A 23,389-nucleotide genomic window follows, 5' to 3' on the forward strand; every position below is an offset into this window, starting at 1 on the left:
ATAGCTATTCTAACAGTGTAGGGTAATACCCAATGTGGTTTTGATTTGCATTTCCCTGATGATTACTGATGTTGAGCACCTTTTCATGTACCTGTTGGACATCTGGATGACTTCTTTGGAAAAACATCTTTTCAGATCCTCTGCCCATTTTTTAACTGTATTGTATAGGGTTTTTGTTTTTTTGGTTTTTGTTTTTGCTATTAAGTTGTACAAGTTTCTTATATATTTTGGACACTAACCACTTATCAGATATGTGATTTACAAATATTTTTTCCACACTGTAGGTTATCTTTTCATTTTTTTGATAATTTCCTTTGTTGTGTAGAAGCTTTTTAGTTTGATGTAATCCTACTTGTTTATTTTTTATTTTGGATGTTTTTGCTTTTGATGTCAAATCCAAAAAATCTTTGCCAGAATGATGTTAAGAAGCTCACCACCTATGTTTTCTGTTAGAAGTTTTATAGTTTCAAGTCTTACATATTTAAGTCTTTAATCCATTTTGAGTTAATTCTTGTGTGGGGTATAACATAGTAGTGCAGTTTTATTTTTTTGCATGTGGCTGTTCACTTTTTCTAACACCATTTATTGAAGAGACTATCCTTTCCACATTGTATATTCTTGGCTCCTTTGTTGTAAATTAGTTGACCATATACATGTGGGTTTATTGCTGGGCTCTCTATTATGCTTCATTTATGTCAACACCATAATGTTTTCATTACTGTAGTTTTGTATTATAGTTTAAAATCAGGAAATGTGATGTTCACTTGGTTCTTTGTTCTCTCTCAAGATTACTTTAGCTATTCAGGTCCTTCAAGGATCCATGCAAATTTTAGGATTCTTTGTTCTATTTCCGTAAAAAATGCCATTGGAATTTTCATAGAGATTGCACTGAATCTGTAGATTGTTTTGGATAGTATGAACATTTTAACAATATTAATTCTTCCAATCCATGAACATAGAATATCTTCCCATTTATTTGTGTCTTCTTCAATTTCTTTCATCAATGTCTTGATTTTCAGTGTACAGGTCTTTCACCTCCTTGGTTAAATTAATTCTTAGGTATTTCATTCTTTTTGATGCAAATGTAAATGGGATTGTTTTCTTAACTTCTTTTTCTGAAACTTTCTTATTAGTGTATAGAAATGCAACAGAATTTTGTATATGGATTTTACATCCTGCATTTTACTGAATTTGTTTATTAATTCTAATAATTTTTTGGTGGAGTCTGTAGGGGTTTCTACATACAGTATTATGTTATCTGCAAATAGTGACAGTTTTATTTCTTCCTTTCCAATTTGGATGCCTTTTATTTATTTTCTTGACTAATTGATCTGGCCAAGACTTCCATTACTTGTTGAATAAAAGGGGTGAAAGTGGACATTTTTTTAGGGTATCTCTACTAATTTAATAAAGTATTAACTGGTATATCTTCACATTAACTGAAAATACTTTCTATATTAAGCATTATAAGCATACCTCATTTTATTGTGCTTCACTTTATTGTGTTTCACAGATACATTTTTTTTTTTTACAAATTAAACCCCCACTACTGAGATATGCTCAGGAAGAAAAAAAAAGATTCCTTTCAAAATATTACTGCAATATATTACAGTAATGCACAATGTATAATACAATGTACCTGGTTACCCAAGAGCCCTGATGGAGATGTACAATAAGGTTAATGTTGTTTTCATGCTGCCTAACACAATGCCCATTCTGCAGGCCATGGATCAAGGAGTACTTTTAACTTCTAAGTGTTATTTTCAAAATACATGTCATAAGGCTATAGCTGCCATAGATAGTGATTCATCTGAAAATCTGGATAAAGTAAATTGGAAATCTGGAAAGCATTCACCATTCTAGATGCCATTAAGAACATTTGCAATTCATGGGAAGAGGTCAAAATATCAACATTAACAGGAGTTTGGAAGAAGTTGATTCCAACCCTCATGGCTGACTCTAAGGGGTTTAAGATTTCAGTGGAGGACGTAACTGCACATGGGATGGAAACTGTAAGAGAAATAGAATAAGAAGTAGAACCTGAATCTGTGACTGAATCACTGCAATCTCATGACAAAACTTTTACAGATGAGGAGCTGCTGCTCATGGATGAACAAAACAAGTGGTTTCTTGAGTTGGAATCTACTCCCGGTGAGGATACTTTGAAGATTGTTGAAATGACAACAAAGGATTTAGAATATTACATAAAATTAGTTGATTAAGCAGCAACACTATTTGAAAGGACTGGCTTCAATTTTGAAAGAAGTTCTACTGTGGGAAAAATGCTATCTCACAGCACTGCATCCTACAAAGAAATCGGTTGTGAAAGAGTCAATTGATGTGGTAAATTTCATTGTCTTATTTTTTTTTTAATTGCCATAGCTGCCAGCCTTCAGCAACCACTATCCTGGTCAGTCAGCAGCCATCAACATTGAGGTAAGACCCTCTACTAGCAAAAAGATTACAACTTACTGAAAGCTCAGATGATGCCTGATATTTTTTAGCAATAAAGTATTTTTTAATTAAGGTATATACATTTTTCAGAAATAATGCTATCATGCACTTAAAAGACTACAGTTTGATGTAAACATAATTTTTATATGCACTGGGAAAACAAAAAATTCATTTGACTAACTTTATCATGATATTCACTTTATTGAAGTGGTATAGAGATTGAAATATCTTCAAAACACGCCTGTACTTCCTCCAAAAATATTCACAGGTACATTTTTAGATGATTTATTCAGCAACTTCCTCAAAAATATTGTATTAACTACATTAAATAGAAATTATTATGTTAGAAAAGCAAATTTCCTACTAAATACCCAAAATAATGTAATATGATTTCAAAATGCTTTGTGGTAAGTTAAGTCTCACATATAAAGAAGCATAGCAGTTTGCAAATATGCAATACACGTATTTATACAGTGTAGTTTGTAGTCTTAACAAAAGGGGAAATTATATTCACATAATGTAGGGTACTTAAACAAATATGCCTTTGTTTTTGTGCATTACCCCTCCAACATTTTTTCCTGTGTTTAAACTTCTCTCTGCTACAAAATGCTACCACATTTTTTTAAAAATTTATCATTTTTAATCAAATAATGTCCTTTTTATCCTGTAGAGTCTCCCTCTGACATGTTATCAAAAGGACTGAGAGTTAAGAGAAATGGAGACTATTTGGTTACTAGTAAATTTTAACCACTGAGATCCTCACCCTCTGTTATTAAAAGAAATGGTAATTTACCCAGTTACCCAATAAGTTTTGCCAAACTTCTCTGCAACACAGGTCTACTAGAATTTCTTCAGTAACTTTAATGTTCTTCACCTCCTAAAAACAAATAATGACTCTTTGAAGAGATTCTGAATAAGACCTTCTGAGAGAAAAATTTGTAAGAGTAATAATGAAGTAGTTTGAAACTATTTCAGAAAGTATTCTTCGCATGTTATTAGTTTGTAAATTATAAAATGGACATAAGTTAAAAATAACAGTACTTTTTTAGGTTAAAAAACCAACCAAACAATGACCTACAGCTTAACCACCTTTGGTCAGAGGTTTGGTAGACACTGAAGTTCTATTTCCCTACAGAATTAACACCACACTATATAAAGACAAATATCCAGGGTGGTGGAAGAGAAGTGGACATATGGAAGGGACACTTTTCCACTCCTAAAACAAGGACTATAAGTCGCATGCAGCAAAGATTCAATGAATGTTGGCTGACTGAAACCAAGGGAAGTAGCACAACAAGGTAAAGAAGTAAATGCTGGCTACCCCCACCCTTTTTCTTTTTAACCAGTGGTAAACATAACCTACTTGCCCTGGCCATTTCCATTACCACCAATTCCTAAAAGTGTTCTTAGATAAATATCTGCTGATTTTAAAAATAAAGAGGTGGAGAGGAGTTGAAGGAGGCAAGATTATAAGAGGATTTTTTTCATTTCCTTCTTAAAATATATGCAGGGAAAATGTAGAAATGGAAGAAAATAGGTTAATTTTACAAAACAACATACTGGAAGAGGAGTTAAGATGGTGGAGGAGTAGGGGTCCCCTTTTTCAGCTGGTCCCCTGAGTCTACCTGGATAGGTACCAGACCATCCTGAACATCCACAGAATCAGCCTGAGATGCAGGAAGATACATCTGGACCTCAAACAGCCCTTAAATTTGTGTGGAACCAGAAAAGGCCCCAAATCACCAAGGAATTGCTGAAAAGGAAAAACAAAGCTGGGGGCATCACAATGCTGGATTTCAAGCTGTACTACAAAGCTGTGATCACAAAGACAGCATGGTACTGGCACAAAAACAGACACATAGATCAATGGAACAGAATAGAGAACCCAGAAATGGACCCTCGGCTCTTTGGGCAACTAATCTTTGATAAAGCAGGAAAAAACATCCAGTGGAAAAAAAGACAGTCTCTTCAATAAATGGTGCTGGGAATATTGCACAGCTACATGCAAAAGAATGAAACTTGACCACTCTCTCACATCATACACAAAGATAAACTCCAAATGGATGAAAGACCTCGATGTGAGACCGGAATCCATCAAAATCCTAGAGGAGAGCATAGGCAGCAACCTCTACGACATGGCCACAGCAACCTTTTTCATGACACATCTCCAAAGGCAAGAGAAACAAAAGATAAAATGAACTTGTGGGACTTCATCAAGGTAAAAAGCTTCTGCACAGCCTAGGAAACAGTCAAAAAACTAAGAGGCAGCCCACGGAATGGGAGAAGATATTTGCAAATGATACTACAGATAAAAGACTGGTATCCAAGGTCTACAAAGAACTTCTCAAACTCAATACACAAGAAACAAATAAACAAATCATAAAATGGGCAGAAGATATGAACAGACACTTTTCCAGTGAAGACATACAAATGGCTAACAGACACATGAAAAAATGTTCAAAATCATTAGGCATCAGGGAAATTCAAATCAAAACCACGTGGAGATACCACCTTATGCCAGTTAGAATGGCAAAAATTGACAAGGCAGGAAACAACAATTGTTGGAGAGGATGTGGAGAAAAGTGATCCCTCTTATACTGTTGGTGGGAATGCAAGTTGGTACAGCCACTTTGGAAATCAGTGTGGAGGTCCCTTAAAAAGTTAAAAATTGAGCTACCCTATGATCCAGCCATTGCACTACTGGGTATTTACCCCAAAGATACAGACGTAGTGAAGAGAAAGGCCATATGCACCCCAGTGTTCATAGCAGCATTGTCCACAATAGCTAAATCGTGGAAGGAGCCAAGATGCCCTTCAACAGATGACTGGATTAAGAAGATGTGGTCCATATATACAATGGAATATTACTCAGCTATCAAAAAGAACGATTTCTCAAGGCCCCAAATCTCCAAGGAACTGTTGAAAAGGAAAAACAAAGCTGGGGGCATCACAATGCCGGATTTCGAGCTGTACTACAAAGCTGTGATCACAAAAACAGCATGGTACTGGCACAAAAACAGACACATAGACCAATGGAACAGAATAGAGAGCCCAGAAATGGACCCTCGGCTCTTTGGGCAAATAATATTTGATAAAGCAGGAAAAAACATCCGGTGGGAAAAAGACAGTCTCTTCAACAAATGGTGCTGGGAAAATTGGACAGCTACATGCAAGAGAATGAAACTTGACCACTATCTCACACCATACACAAAAATAAACTCCAAATGGATGAAAGACCTCGATGTGAGACAGGAATCCATCAAAATTCTAGAGGAGAACATAGGCAACAACCTCTACGACATCGGCCAAAGCAACCTTTTTCATGACACATCCCCAAAGGCAAGAGAAACAAAAGATAAAATGAACTTATGGGACTTCATCAAGATTAAAAGTTTCTGCACATCCAAGGAAACAGTCAGAAAAACTAAGAGGCAGCCCACGGAATGGGAGAATATATTTGCAAATGACACTACAGATAAAGGACTGGTATCCAAGATCTACAAAGAACTTCTCAAACTCAATACACGAGAAACAAATAAACAAATCAAAAAATGGGCAGAAGATATGAACAGACACTTTTCCAATGAAGACATACAAATGGCTAACAGACACATGAAAAAATGTTCAAAATCATTAGCCATCAAGGAAATTCAAATCAAAACCACACTGAGATACCACCTTACGCCAGTTAGAATGGCAAAAATAGACAAGGCAAGAAACAACAATTGTTGGAGAGGATGTGGAGAAAGGGGGTCCCTCCTACATTGTTGGTGGGAATGCAAGTTGGTACAGCCACTCTGGAAAACAGTGTGGAGGTCCCTTAAAAAGTTAAAAATTGAGCTACCCTATGACCCAGCCATTGCACTACTGGGTATTTACCCCAACGATACAGACGTAGTGAAGAGAAGGGCCATATGCACCCCAATGTTCATAGCAGCAATGTCCACAATAGCTAAATCGTGGAAGGAGCCGAGATGCCCTGCAACAGATGACTGGATTAAGAAGTTGTGGTCCATATATACGATGGAATATTACTCAGCTATCAGAAAGAACGAGTTCTCAACATTTGCTACAACATGGACAGCACTGGAGGAGATAATGCTAAGTGAAATAAGTCAAGCAGAGAAAGACAACTATCATATGATTTCTCTCATCTATGGAACATAAGAACTAGGATGATCAGTAGGGGAAGAAAGGGATAAAGAAAGGGGGGGAAATCAGAAGGGGGAATGAAACATGAGAGACTATGGACTATGAGAAACAAACTGAGGACTTCAGAGGGGAGGGGGGTGGGGGAATGGGATAGACCGGTGATGGGTAGTAAGGAGGGCACGTATTGCATGGTGCACTGGGTGTTATACGCAACTAATGAGTCATCGAGCCTTACATCGGAAACCGGGGATGTACTGTATGGTGACTAACATAATATAATAAAAAATCATTAAAAAAAAAAAAAGAACGATTTCTCAACATTTGCTGCAACATGGACGGCACTGGAGGAGATAATGCCAAGTGAAATAAGTTAAGCAAAGAAAGACAATTATCATATGGATTCTCTCATCTATGGAACATAAGAACTAGGAAGATCGGTAGGGGAAGAAAGGGATAAAGAAAGGGGGGGGTAATGCAAAGGGGGAATGAAGCATGAGAGACTATCGACTCTGAGAAACAAACTGAGGGCTTCAGAGGGGGGCGGGTGGGGGAATGGGATAGGCTGGTGATGAGTGGTGGGGAGGGCACTTATTTCATGGTGCACTGGGTGTTATACGCAACTAATGAATCATCGAACTTTATATCAAAAACCAGGGATGTACTGTATGGTGACTAACATAATATAATAAAAAAATATTTTTTATATAAATAAATAGTAAAAAAAATAAAATATTAAAATAAAAAGTTCTAATGACTATTGATAATTCACTGTTGAATGTACACTGCTTTGTCATTCTTTTTTTTTTTTTTAAGATTTTATTTTTAAATAATCTCTGTATCCAATGTGGGGCTCAAACTCACAACCCCAAGACCAAGAGTCACACGCTCTACCAACAGGGTAAGCCAGGTGCCCCCTGCTTTGCCATTTATAAACAACTTCACATAATCGTCACAATAACTATACGAAGTATTCATCTCATTTATAGAATATGAACAGAAACTCAGAGAGGTTAAGTGATTTGCTCAGGATCAAAAAGTCAACAACTGACAGGGTCTGATTTCAAATTTATGTTGCTGGCTAAGATTCTAGTATTCTCTTCATTATGTCACAGCAATGATATCTCATTTACTTAGATTCTATTTAGATAAACTAGGAAAATGAGAATTTGGAGGGAAAAAGACAGGACTTTCAACTAGAATCAGAAAGCAAAATGTTGTCCCAAACTTTTAGGATTTAAAATCATCTTGCTAGTTCTTGGTGGACTAAAGGGCAGGCATTCCATCTTAGTCATCCTTGTATTTACTATAGAAAGTACTAAGTACAGCACTTTATACATAGTAGATCCACCAAAAATATTTATAAAATTGAATTAGCTGCATGTGTTAGCTTGTGCACATGAACTTGTCCTATTACTGTTGTACTAGAGCATGGTCTAACAAGGCTGCCTGAGAGTCATCTGACTCCCTGCAGAAGCATAATGCTATTTAACATAGTATTTACTATGGATTAGGGCCCAGACTATAAAATTAGCCATCAACTGATAGAAAATAAACTGCAAAAGATTTGAATCTGGTCAAAATATAACCGAATTACATCCAAGAGAGAAGACAACATCACAGGTATGTTTTTACTATCTTAGGGCATTAGCCGCATTTTTAATTTAATTTATCAATTTCACCCATCATTCTTTTTGTTTTCACTGATTATAGGAATATATTTTTCAGTTTCATGTAACTTCCTTTGAATGAGTTTTCTCACCTTGCTCATTTTCTCATTCATTATTGAAACATATTTTTAGTATATATTGGTAAGAAAACTTTGTTTTTAACACTTTGACAATTATGTATTGATACTTTTTAGTGAAAGAGTTTATCCTCTTGTTTGATGCTTTTTAGTTTTTTATCCTTTTCGTGGTATGCACACTTTAGTACTCCTATCTTTTGTTGAAGAATTTTTTTTTTTTTATTTATGTGACAGAGAGACAGCCAGCGAGAGAGGGAACACAGCAGGGGGAGTGGGAGAGGAAGAAGCAGGCTCCCAGCGGAGGAGCCTGATGTGGGACTCGATGCCGGATCGCCAGGATCACGCCCTGAGCCGAAGGCAGACGCTTTAACGACTGCGCTACCCAGGCGCCCCTTGTTGAAGAATTTTATCTTATGTTTGTTTTACACAGTAGCCAAAAATGAACTTATTGGGAAGATGTAGGTTATCTCACTGAACTGATGGGGAACTTGAGAAAGAAGCATAAACAAAATAGCAGCAGAAAACACAGCTGAGAACTTGCTGCCAAGACAGTCTCCTTAATATGCCACTGTTGGCACTATTGCTAGTACTTCATGGAATGTCACTGCCAGCAGACACTGCTGCTATACCCACAAGTAGCATGTTAGAATGCTGCCACATGCCACAGCATATAAATCCCAAATTCCCCCAATTTCTATGCATCACTCATGCTAGCATTCTAGGCAGAGCATGCATTTGGACAAGCTTACATCCAAAAAGAAAAAGAAAGAAGAAAGAAAGAAAGAAGAAAGAAAGAAAGAAAGAAAGAAAGAAAGAAAGAAAGAAAGAAAGAAAGAAAGAAAAGAAAAGAAAATACACATCTACTTAAAATTTAAAGAATATTTGTGTTCAATATTTTATTTTTTTTATTTTAATGTTTTCTTATTATATTATGTTAGTCACCATACTGTACATCCCTGGTTTCGATGTAAAGTTCGATGATTCATTAGTTGTGTATAACACCCAGTGCACCATGCAATATGTGCCCTCCTTACTACCCATCACCAGTCTATCCCATTCCCCCACCCCCCTCCCCTCTGAAGCCCTCAGTTTGTTTCTCATAGTCCATAGTCTCTCATGCTTCATTCCCCCTTCTGATTACCCCCCCTTTCTTTATCTCTTTCTTCCCCTACCGATCTTCCTAGTTCTTATGTTCCATAGATGAGAGAAATTATATGATAATTGTCTTTCTCTGCTTGACTTATTTCACTTAGCATTATCTCTAATTTCAGATAGTCATACTTAAAGATGAATTTCTTATAAATTTCCTGTAATTATTAACTAAATTTTAGGGTTTTACACGAATACAGTGGAATCAAACCTTGACTATCTACTTATGTAAGACTCTTACCTGGGCCAAGCCCATCATGGCCTATGACAATCTTATACAAATTCCCAAGGTGCACAGCTTCTAGGGAGAAGGTGGCTGTCTGTAACAAATCAAAAGGGTATAGTTAGATCTGGACTATAAGTCTGATTTTTAATAAGATTATATATTAAGATACACTAAAAATTGATTAGGAAAAGAATTAGGGTCATTCAATAAATCTAAATTAAGAATGTAAAGGTAAAACAATGTTAATTGGTAGAACATAATAAGATTTCTAATATACTCCACTCATTTTTGTTGGCCATGTCATTTTGAAAACATAAATTTGGGGACTTTACAAATGTATGTTTTAAATAATAATAATAACATAAATGTAATAATTACAAAATATACTAAATTTTTTTCATTCCTTTAAATACAACCAACTCTTACCTGCCTTAGAATGAAATTTTTAAAGCAATGTTTATGGGCCATTGTCAAATACAATGTTTCTAAAGTAATTTTAGGATATTGATGCGAAAATAATTGGAAATTTAGAACATGTATCTGAAGTCCCAATGTGCTGCTACAATAAAAATTATTCATGTTTGTGCTCCAAAGGTTTATGTATTCAGAATATGGGCAAAAGTAAGGAGCACAAAGTTCTTTTGATAAAATCTAAGATAATGATATAGGTTAAAATGTAAGAAAAATATATGATGTAGCATATCAGTTGAAAAATCATCCAGAAACAAAAATAATATTTTCATTTATGTAGTGACTTAAACTTTTTGAAATATTTTCAGATACATTTTGTTTTATTCTTAGAAGTCACTCAGTGAGAAAAAAATTCATTCCACAAAAAGAAGAGTGAGGCACAGAACAAGGATTAGAGATCAGTTCCTCTGATATATCACAATACTACTTTCCTTTGCAACCACTCTGCCTCTACATAAGTGGACTATAAAGAATATAAATAACAGATAAAGCCATTTACATTCATTTACAAAGAAAAATGTTGTCTGTGTACAGATTAATGGGTAACATTGTCCTGTCTTTATCTATGAAACACATCTGCTAGAAAAGGAGGACTTTCTGTGCAAAAAAAATAATAGCAGAGAAAATTATGAGTTATGATATTTATGATCATTGATATAGAGAATTCTAAGAAAAAGAAAGGACACATGTAATTAAAATATCCTGACATACTCATTTAAAAATTATTTGGGTCATCAAAAAGAGTTGAAATAATTAAAATATATTGAGCCTTTTATGCTTTACTCAGTTAAATATAATTAATACAGGTAATAGTAAAAATAATGTTACATATTCAGTTTCCACATTTGACAATGAAAGTTGTTATATACAGTAAATGTCATTTAACAACATAAAGGTAGATTTAAAATCAGACAATAGAAAATGACTTCAGTAAGACAGTGGACCAGGCAAAACCAAGCCCTCACTCCCCAGGGGAGATACCATTTTAACAATAATATATGGGGCTAGAATACATCTGTGCAAATTCTGGACACTAGATGAGAAGCTGCAGTACCTACTCCAATGCATAATAAAAAAGGAATTCCATCAAAAGAGGTAGGGAAGTTTATGACCTTTTGCATGCCCTACTTGGCATAGTGTGCTGTAATTGAGAAGAAACTTTCCATATCCTGGATCCTCTTTTGGGGCAAAAACAAAAGAGTACACAATGTATACAAAATTCTGGCTTTTCTGGGGGCTGCCCAAAGAACTGATTTCTCTCTCACTTAACTCAAGTACTAATGGCAGCAGAGTTTGGAAGACAACAAAAACAGAGAAGAGGACTGTGGCAAGTCAGAGCTACAGAGATTGTGATATATAGCAGGCAGACATGGGGTGGAGTGCAAGAGAATATGAGCACAGGAGAAGAAACAGGAGCAAGAAGCTTAGGGAAATTAAGACAGTTAAAAGCACATATACAAGCCCAGAGAGGATACATAGCCAAAAAAGTATGAGAGGCCCTGAAACCTCTAACCAGCTTCATTGGTGAGGGTCTTCCCCTCACAATGCAGTCCTTTAAGATTAGGTGCGATAGTTATTTTTTCAAATGCCAAATCTCAACAAAAGATCACAAGACATATAAAGAGGGAAACACAGCCCAATCAAAGAAACAAAATAAATTAGAGAAACCAACCCTAAGGAAATGAAGATCTCTGAACTTTCTGAGAAATAAATTAAAACTGTGTCAAATATGTTCAGTAAGCTTAAAAAAAATAACACTGAAAGTCAACTTAACAAAAGCAAAAACTGATGCATGAACAAAATGAGAATATCAACAAAAGATGGAAATAAGAAAGCACCAAATACACTGTATGTTAACTAACAAAATTTAAATTTAAAAAAATAAACAAAAAGAGCACCAAATAGAAATTCTGAAGCTCCTACATACAATAACTGAATCAAATTCATTAAATGATTTGGATAACTGACTTGATCAGGCAGAAGAAAAAAAAGCAACCTTGAAGACAAATCATTTGAAATCATCAAAATTGGAGAAAAAAAGGAAAACAATGAAGAAAAGTGAAGAGAACAGAAGGGATTTATGGAACACCACAAGCAGATCAGTATATGCATTATGAGAATCACAGAAGAAGAAAAAAGAGAGAAAGGGGCAAACAGCTTATCTGAAGAATTGCCAAAAACAACAAATCTAAGAGAAATGGACATACGAATTCAAGATGACCAATGAATTTTAAGATAAACCTGAAGAGACCCAAACAAGATCCATTAAAATCAAATTGTCAAAAGTTAAAGACAAAGAGAAAATCTTGAAAGCAACAAAGAAAAATGACTCATGGTGTACTAGCAAGCATTTATAAGTTCTTGAGTAGATTCTGGAGCAGAAATCATGCAAGCTAGATGACAATGTATAATGTATTGGAACCGCTGAAAGAAAAATCTGCTAACCAAGAATTTTATATCAGATGTTCACTGTCTTTCAAAAAAAAAGAAAGAAATTAAGATTTTTCCAGATAAAACAAAAACTGAGGAAATTCATTACCACCAGGTTGTCCTACAAGAAATGCTAAAGGTATTCCTTCAAGTTGGAAAAAAGAACACCAGACAGCAACACAAAGCCATACAAAAACATATTCTCCCAGTGAAGGTAAATACACAGACAATGTACAGCAACTTTTACTATTATAATTTTGGTGCCTAGGACGACTTTACTATATAGAACTAAAAGACGAAAGTATAAAAAACTATGTTAGTGGTTTTACAATATATAAAGATATAATTTATGACATATGTAGATAATGTCAACAAACTGGAAAAGCTAGAACAAATAGATAAATTCCTAGAAACACAAACATTTTAAGAGTGAATCACAAAAAGCAGAAAATCTGAATATACCAATTATAAGTAATTACACTGAATCAGTAATTTTAAAAAGTACCCTCCCCCAACCAAAAAAAAAAAGTCCAGGACCAGATGGCTTCACGGGTGAATTATACCATTTAAAGAAGAGTTAATACCTGATAGCTACATGCAAAAGAATGAAACTGGACCACTTTCTAACACCATACACAAAAATAAACTCAAAATGGACTAAAGACCTAAATGTGAGACCTAAAACTATACAAAACAACAACAATAACAACAACTAGAAGAGAACACAGGCAGTAGTTTCTGATATCGGCCATAGCAACATTTCTCTAGATATGTCTCCGAAGGCAAAGGAAACAAAAGTAAAATTAAACTATTGGAACTATATCAAAATAAAAAGCTTTTACACGAGTGAAACCATCAACAAAACAAAAAAGCAACCTACTGAATGGGAGAAGATATTTGTAAGTTATACATCCAAAGAGAGGTTAATATCCAAAATATATAAAGAACTTATACAACTCAGTATCAAAAACAAGTAACTTGATTTAAAAATGGGTAGAGGACTTGAATACACATTATTCCAAAGAAGACATACACATGGCCAACAAACACATGAAAAGATGCTCAAGATCACTAGCCATCAGGAAAATCCAATTCAAAACCACAATGATGTATCACCTCGTGGCTGTCAGAGTGGCTATTATCCAAAAGATAAGAAATAACAAGTGTTGTCAAGGATGTGAAGAAAAGGGTAACCTCGTACACTATTGGTGGAAATGTACTGGAAATGTACTGTTTTCCACGTGGAAAACAGTAAAAAGGATTCTCAAAAAATTTGAAAAAGGATTACCATATGATCCAACAATTCCACTTCTGGGTATTTATCTGAAGAAAATGAAAACACCAATTCAAAAAGATATGTGTATCCCTATGTTAATTACAGCATTATTTATAATAGCCCAGATATGAAAGCAACCTAAGTGTCCATTGATAGATGAATGGATAAAGAAGATGTGGGGTATATATACACACACACAATGGAATATTACTGAGCCATAAAATAGAATAAAATTTTGCATTTGAAACAACATGAATACAACTAGAGTATATTATGCAAAATGAAATAAGTTAGACAGAGAAAGAGAAATGCTATATTATTTCACTTATTTGTAGAACCTAAAGAACAAAACAAATGAACATACAAAACAGAAACAGACTCATGGATACCAGAAACAAACTACTAGTTACCAGAAGGGTGAGGGATTGGGGTGGAGAGGTGAAATATGTGAAGGAGATTAAGTGATACAAACTTCCAGTTATGAAACAAGTAAGTCATCGGGATATAATGCACAGCCTAGGGAATATAATCAGTAATATAATAACTTTGTATGGTGACAGATGGTAACTAGATTTAACATGGGGATTATTTCATATTGTATTAAAAATATTGAGTTTCATTATGTACACCTGAACTTAATAGGATGTTGTATATCGATTATACTTCAATTTAAAAATTTGCTGAAATAAATAAAAGCAGACAAAAGTAAATGGATAGACAATATTGTTGTCAATACTACCAAAGCATCTACAGATTCAACACAATCCCTATCAAAATCCCAATGGCAATGCATAGAATTGTCAAATCACTATGTTGTACACCCAAAGGTACTATAACATTGTATGTCAACTATTCTTCAATTTTAAGAAAACATTTATTTTTTCAAAATCCCAAAGGTGTTTTTGCATAAGTAGAAAAATGCAACCTATAATTCACATGGAATCTCGAGGGATGCTGAATAGTAAAACAATCTTTAAAAAAGAACAAACTTAGAGATTTCACACTTCCTAATCTCAATACATATTACAAAGCTATAGTAATTAAAACAGCACAGTACTAACATAAAGACAGAAATATACACAAATAGGATAGAGCAGGGAGCCCAGAAATAAACCCGCATATATATGGCCAAATCATCTTTGACAAAGGTGTCAAGACCATTTAACAGGGAAAAGAAATCTCTTCAATATACTGTTGATGAACCTAGATATCCACATGCAAAAGAACGAGACCCTTACTTTATAGCATATACAAAAATTAACTTAAAATGGATTTAAAATCTAAACAGAATAATCAAAACTAAAAACTCCTAGGGAAAAAAAATAGGGATAAACCTTGGGAACACTGGATTTGGCAAAGATGTCTTGGATACGACACCAAAAGCATAGAAAAAGAAAAAAGCACAATAGACAAAGGAGACTACATCAATTAAAAATTTCTAAGCATCAAAGGATACAATTAAAGGAATGAAAAGACAACTTCCAGAATGGAAGAAAATATTTACAAATCATACTTGTGGTAAGAAATAAATCCAGAGTACATAAAGAACTACAACTCAACAAGAAATAGACAAATGTCTAAAAGATGTGAAAATGACATTTAAGAATGGAGAGATGCAAATCAAAACCACGATGAGCCATCACCTCACACCCATTAGGATGGTTACTGTAAGAAATTTTTTAAATAAAAACAGAAAATAAGTGTTAGCAAGGATGTGAAGAAACTGGAACCCTTGTGTATTGATGGTGAGACTGTAAAATGTTGCATTTGCTATGAAAACACTATGCCAATTCCTCAAAAAATTAAAAAAAGAAGTTCCATACAATCCAGCAGTCCTGCTTCTAAGCATATATTCAAAAGAATTGAATGAAGGGTACTGAAGAGATATTTGCACACCTATTACATTATTCACAATAGGCAAGAGTTTGAAACAACCAAAATTTCCATCAGTGGATAAATGGATCAAAAAATGTGGTACATATGTACAATAAAATACTATCCAGCCTTAAAAAGGAAGGAAATCCTACCACACTGTACACCGTGGATGAATATTGAGGACATTATGCTAAATGGAATAAGTCAGTCACAAAAAGACAATTATTGTAGGATTCCAATTATATGAGTTATCTGAAGAAGTCAAATTTATAGAAACAGAAAATAGAATGGTGATTGGCAAGGGCTGAGGGGAGGGGGAAATATGGAGTTCTTTAATGAGTACAGAGGTTTAGTTTTGCAAGATGAAAAATTTCTAGATATCTGTTGCACAATACTGTGAATATATTTAACACTAGTGAACTTAAAAACACTTAAACATAGTTATGACTGTAGTAAATTTTTATTTTATTTTTTTACCACATTAAAAAAAATCAGACAAGAGATTTTGTCACTTACTTGTCCTCTTAAAAAGCTGAAGGAACTCTTTGATCGAATTAGTTGTCTGGATCCTGAATCTCCCTTTTCCCCATAGATAGAAATGTACACACTTGCTACTGTTCCAGCATTCCAACGCTCACCTGTTGCCACATGCACTTCATATACTGTCACTGACAAAAAAAGAAAACTAAGCTTTATATGACAAGAATTATTCATATGATAGAAAAATTACTTACATCTAATCAAGAGTTCCAGTTCCAGTTAAAATGCAGTAACATACTCTACCCAGTCTCTCCCACTGAATACAGCTATAAAATCTTGATGAAATGCATAGAACAGCTGTAGGAAAATGCTGATGTACTGGGGGGATTGGGAAAGAAGATCAGATTTGGAGGTACCAAGAAGTGGCAGTGTCCTCTTTTTTTGTCCTCTGGTATCTTCCACCCTGAACTCAGTTCACCAGAAACCTAGAAATAGGTACTGAAGCTCAGACACAGGGAGCTCAGGAGAGCCCTCTTGCTCAGGCTTAAGAAGCAGGAAAGAAAATTCCTAACACTTGGAGACAGTACAGATATTCTACATTTTTTTTTTTTGCCCTTTCATTTCCCCATTCTCTCACATCCCAGTGCCTAGGCACAGAAGCAAACAGGAACCCACACTCTCAGGGAGAACTTCAGCCTCTGTTCACAGGATCTGGGCTTTAATAGGGTGGGGTCAATCGCAATTGTTTCCTTTACTCTCTCTGTTCTACCATTACTTAGCCCTGGACACAGGAAGACTACAGAAATGTACAGCAAAACAGGTAAACTAAAGCATCAGCTAATCATTAAAAGACCAAAAACAGGAACCAGGGAACTGGAAAGTACCAAAGAGGTTCATAGAGGGAAGAAAGGCAAACACAGAAAGCTCTTTATTAACTCCTGGGCTAATCCCTAAGCTAAAGATGCATGAATACCAAAGACTTTGAGATCTAAACTAATAGATAAACCTTCATGTAGGCCTCAGATTCACCAATGAATAGTATACAGGTGGGACAAATCTGAATAGCACTGCAAAGTCTTTTAAAACTAAACTGACAATGGAACCACAGCCCACAGATGACAGTTGGAATTGTGGCCTGACAAACTAACCAATGGTCAACTGCCTGTTAAAACAAAAATATAAACATTCTCCACAGGATTTAAATAACATCCAGTGTCTCAAATAATAATATGTAAAATATCCAGGATATAATTCAAAATTATTCAGCATATGAAGAACCAGGAAAATTTCAAATCATATGGGAAAAGACAATGAAGAAGAGATATCAACTTCAAAATGATACGAAGTACTGGAATTATCTGACAAAATCTTTACAGCAACTATGATACAAATGCTACTGTAAACAATCATGCACTCTCAAAATCAATGGAAATATAGAGAGTATCAACAAAAGAAAACTTAAAAAAGACCAAATGGAAATCTTAGATCTCAACAAACACCATAAGCAAATTTTAAAACTTACTGAATAGGGTCCAGAGAATGAGAAGGACAGAAGACAACATTACTGAACTTGAAGAAAGAGTAAATAGAAATTATCCAACTTAACAAAAGAGAAAAATATCTTTAAAAAAATAATAAATGAATAAACAGAGCCTCCGAGACCTGTGGAACAACAATAAAAATCTGATACTCATGTCACATAGCTGAAGGAGAGAAGAAAGAGTATGAAGCCAAAAAAAAATATTTGGCCCAATAAAAGGAACAAATTAAATAAAAAAAAAGATCAATGATAAAGAAATGGAGATCTATGAATAACCTGACAATGAGTTCAAATACTCATCTTAAAGATAAAAAATGACCTAAAAGAGAACACAGAATTACAACTAAATAACATCAGGAAAACGATGCACAAAATGAGAATATCAAAAAAGAGGCAGAAACTGTGAAGAACCAAACAGAACTTCTGGAGCTGAAGTTAACCAAACTGAAAAATTCATTAAGCAGATTTAACAAGTAAACTTGACCAGAAAAAGAATCCGTGAATTTGAAGACAAGTAGGTGATTTGAAATTATCTAGTCAGAGGAGCAAAAAGAACATGTTGTGACCTTAAGAAAGAAGGAAATTCTGTTACATAGTACAACATGGATGAACCACAAGAATACTATGCTAAGTGAAATAAGCCAATTACAAATTGGTAAATATATGTTCCACTCATGATTCTAAAGTAGTCAAAATCATAGAAAATAAAAAGTAGAAAGTTGATTGCCAAATGGTGAGTGAATGAAGGAGAGGGAATTACTGTTTAATAGGTATAGAGTTTCAGCTCTGGTCCCTGTTCCACATGCAAGAAGCTTCAAAGGTACCACTCCAGCCTAACAAGCAAAAAGCTGAACAGACTAAAAAATCGACAACTCTTTTTGAATCCATAAAAGAGATAAGGACCCAGGGCAAGCTACAGCCCCCAAGATTGGAGAGACAGATGCACAAAGAAGGAGTCACAGCTTAGATGGTAGCAGAGACTCATGAATAGAAATTGCCATGGAGGGGTACCTGGGTGGCTTAGTCGATTAAGCGTCTCACTCTTGGTTTCAGCTCAGGTCATGATCTCCCGGTTGGGATCAAGCCTGCATTGGGCTCCATGCTCAATACAAAGTCCACTTCAGATTCTTTCTCCCTGCCTCTCTGCCCCTCCCTGCTCATGTTCTCTCTAAAATAAATAAAATCTTTTAAAAAGAAAGGAAGGAAGGAAGGAAGGAAGGAAGGAAGGAAGGAAGGAAGGAAGGGAGAGAGGGAGGGAGGAAGGAAGGAAGAAAGAAAGGAAGGAAGAAAGGAAGAAAGAAAAGAAACTGCCATGGCAACCACTGCTGGCACAGGAAATTCTGAACTATAATTAACAAATTGTTGGAGGTTCATTGCCGTCTGAGAGGTAAAAACTCCAGGGGGAGTTCTTAATCATAGGAGCCCCTGCACTTTTGTAAGTTTTGCCTTCAGGAGCTCGCCTAGGTTCTCACAGTAAATATGGGAGAAAATTTGCTCCCTAATTCTGGCAGAGGGAAGCATTTTTAACTACACCAGTGCCCTCACTACGTTCTTAATAAGTCCTGCCCTCTTGAGAAACAAATTAACCAGATCCTAACCCGCTAGGGTATTAATGGAGCCTGACTGAGCACAGGGAAGGGAAATACCCAACTCAGCCATCCTGTCCCATCTAAGAAAGAAGGAAAAAAACTGAGAAATAGTTATGAAGTTCAAGGTACAAAGGCATAGAGTCACTAAAAGACTGAAACCTAATTCTAAGACTATTAAACCCTTCCCTCCCCCCATGCCTCACCACTGTATTACTAAAGGCCTATTGACTATATTTCCTTTTGTCTGGTACATCATGCCAGCTATCAAGAAAAAATTATAAGGCATATTAAAAGGCAAAAAACACAATTTGAAGAGAAAGAGCAAGCATCAGAAGCAGACATGGCAGGGCACTTGAAATTATCAGACTGAAAATTTAAAATAACTATGATTAATATGCCAAAGACTCTAATAGATTACATAGATAACATGCAAGAACAAATGGACAATGTAAGCAGAAAGATGGGATTCCTAAGAAAGAATCAAAAAGAAATGCTAGAAATAAAAAACATTGTAACAGGGGAAACTGAGTGACTCAGTTAAGCGTCCAACTCTTGGTTTTGGCTCAGGTCATGATCTCATGGGTCATGGGATCGAGCCCCACATCAGGTTCTGCACTCAGTAGGGAGTCTGCTTGAAGATTCTCTCCCTCTGCCCCTCACCTCACTTGTGCACACACACACACACACACACACACACACACACACACTCTTTAAAAATAAATTTTAAAAAAAATTATCCGGGGTGGCTCAGTTAGTTAAGCAACTGCCTTTGGTTCAGGTCATGATTCCCAGGGTCCTAGGATTGAGCCCTGTGTTGGGCTCCCTGCTCTGCGGGGAGCCTGCTTCTCCCTCTCTCTCTGCCTGCAGCTCCCCCCACTTGTGCTCTCTCTCTCTCTTAAATAAATAAGTAAAATCTTTTAAAAAAATAAAAAATATAAATAAAATAAATTTTAAAATTAAAAAAACATTATAACAAAAGCAAAGAATGCCTTTGATGGGCTTATTAGATGCTACACTGATAAGTAAAGAATCTCTGAGCTTATCAATCAATAGATATCTCAATAGAGTCCTCCAAATATATATCAATAGAGTCCTCCAAAACTGAAAAGCAAAGAGAACAAAGACTGAAAAACAAGGACTCTGGGAAACTACAAAAGGTGTAATGTACACACAATGCGAATACCAGGAGAAAAAAGAAAGAAAGGAACAAAAGAAATATTTGAAACAATAATGACTAAAAATTTCCCCAAACTAATGTCAGACATCAAACCAAAGATCCAGGAAGCTCAGAGGACACCAAGAAGGGTAAATGCCAAAATAAAAAAATTTTTAACTACTTTAGGCTTATCATTTTCAAACTACAAGAAACCAAAGATAAAGGAAAAAAATCCTGAAGAAATAAAGAAAAAAAAAACCTTATTTATAAAGAAACAAAGATAAGAATTACATCTGAGTTCTCAGCAACCATGCAAGCAAGAAAAGAGTGAAATATTAAAAGTATTAAGAGAAAAAAACACCAAGGTAGAATTCTCTACCCTGTGAAATTATCTACCAAAAGTGAAGGAGAAATACAAACTTTCTCAAACAAAAATTGAGAAAATTTGTTGCCAGTAGACCTGCCTTGCAGAAATTGTTAAAAGCTATTCTTAAAAAAGAAGGAAAATAATATAGGTCAGAAATTCAGACCTATGTAAAGAAAGAAAGACAATCAAAGAAGCAATAAATGAAGATAAAACAAAAACTTTTATTTTTCTTATTCTTAACTCATTTAACATATGCTTATTTAAAATAATAATAGCATCAATGCATTTATTTATATATGTTTATGTATGTATACATAATATATGCTTGTGTGTTATTATATATAAAAAATAAAGCAATGATACAAGATATAGAAGAAAAGAATTATTTGTTATTATAAGGTACTCACATTACCCATGAAGAGATATAGTTATTTGAAAGTGGACTTGGATTAGCTGTAAATGTATACTTGAAACTGTAGAGCAGCCATTAAATAAAGTTTAATAAAGTTTTTTTTTAAAGTATAACTGATAGGCTGAGAAAGGAAAGAAAATGGAATGATGTTCTCAATTGAATACTCTCTTAAAATCACAAAAACAGGGCGCCTGGGTGGCTCCGTCAGTTAAATGTCTGCCATTGGCTCAGGTCATGATCCCAGGGTCCTGGGATGGAGCCCTATCGAGCCCCATGTGGAGCTCCTTGCTCAGTAGGGAGCCTGCTTCTCCCTCTCCCTCTGCCGGCCATTCCTCCTGCTTATGTTCTGTCAAATAAATGAATAAAATCTTTAAAAAATAAAATAAAATCACAAAAACAGAATAAGAGTGAAAGACAAAAACAGGAACAAAGAATAAAAGAAGCAAATAGAAAACAGCAAATATGGTATATATTAATCCAATTATATCGACAGTCACTTTGGACATCAATGGTCTAAATGAACCAATTAAAAAATTGTCTGAGTGGATTAAAAAATAAGACCCAACTTTATTTTATCTATAAGAAACCTACTTTTAATATAAAGATACACATCAATTAAAAGTAAATGAACAGAGAAAAATATACCATATTAAACTAATCAAAAGAAAGCAGGAATAGCTGTATTAATTTCAGTCACAGCAGATATTAAAGCAGGGAAAGCTATCCTGTATAAAGAAAGGCATTACATAATGATAAAAAGGTCAGTTCTCCAAGAAGACATGATAATACTTCATGTGTATATGCTTAACAACAGAGCATCAGACTACATGAGGCAAAAACTCATGTAGAATATGTAATAGAATTGCAAGGAATAATAGATGAATCCACTATCATAGTTGGAGCCTTCAACACCCCTCTCGCAGAAATGGACAGATCAAGCAAGCAGAAAATCAATAAGAACATAAGTGAACTCAATAACACTGTGGATCAATGGTTTATAATTCACATCTATAGATTACTTCATCCAACAACAGCAGAACACACATTTTTCCCCACACTCACATGGGACATTTACCCAGATAGATCACAGTCTGGGCCATAAAACAAACCTTAACAGCTTTAAAAGAACAGAAATCATACAATGTCTTCTCTCAGGCCACAGTGGAATTAAGCTAGACATCAGTAACAGAAAGATAACTGAAAAATTCCATTATGCATGGAGATCAAATAACACACTTCTAAATAACACATGGGTCAAAGAAGTAATCTGAAGCAAAATTCTAAAATATTTTGAACTTAACTGAAATAAAAACACAATTTATCAAAACTTGTGGGATGGAGCAAAAGCAATGCTAAGGGATTTATAACATTGAATGCCTACATTAGAAAAGAAGAAAAGTCTAAAATCAATCACCTAAGTTTCCACCCTGGGAAACTGGAAAAAGAAGAGCAAATTAAATTCAAAGTAGACAAAAAATAAAGAAATAAGACTTAGAGCAGAAATCAATGAAATCAAAAATAAGAAATCAAGAGAGGAAAATCAATGAAACTAAAAGTTATTCAAAAAGATTGATAAAATCAATAAGCCTCTAGCCAGGCTAGTTGAGAAAAAAAGAGAGAGGACACAAATTAGTAATACCAGAAATCAAAGAGGGAATGTCACTACAGATCCCATGGAAACTTAAAATTATATTAAAGGAATGCTATGAACAACTCTATGTTCACAAATTTGATGACCTAGGTAAAGTGGACCAATTGCCTGAAATAGACAATCTGCCAAAATTCACAAAAGAAGAAATAAAATTTCAGTTTGGGAAGATGATAAAAGTCCTAAAGATCTGTTGCAAAACAATGGGAATATACTTAACACTCCTGAAATGTACACTTACATATGTTAAGACAGTCAATTTTGTTATGTGTTTGTTATCACAATTAAAAAATTAAAATTAGGGGTGCCTGGGTGGCTCAGTCGTTAAGCGTCTGCCTTCGGCTCAGAGCGTGGTCCCAGGGTCCTGGGATCAAGCGCCACATCAGACTCCTCTGCTGGGAGCCTGCTTCTTCCTCTCCC

At 35.0% G+C, this 23,389-nt stretch overlaps 1 protein-coding gene across 1 annotated transcript in view; it reads right to left on the reverse strand.

The window, feature by feature from the left end:
- Positions 1-23,389, reverse strand: part of RP1 (RP1 axonemal microtubule associated) — a 296,245-nt gene that overhangs the window by 210,550 nt on the left and 62,306 nt on the right. The window contains exons 6-7 of the mRNA XM_087864419.1: positions 16,294-16,445; positions 9,741-9,819 (exon numbers count right to left, since the gene is read on the reverse strand). Of these exons, the coding sequence (XP_087720545.1) occupies positions 9,741-9,819; positions 16,294-16,445 (231 nt within the window). The remainder of the gene's footprint in view (positions 1-9,740; positions 9,820-16,293; positions 16,446-23,389) is intronic.

Source organism: Ursus americanus, chromosome 9 (genome assembly GCF_024610735.1).
Source record: "Ursus americanus isolate L20-20 chromosome 9, mUrsAme1.1.p, whole genome shotgun sequence".
Lineage (NCBI taxonomy): Eukaryota > Metazoa > Chordata > Mammalia > Carnivora > Ursidae > Ursus > Ursus americanus.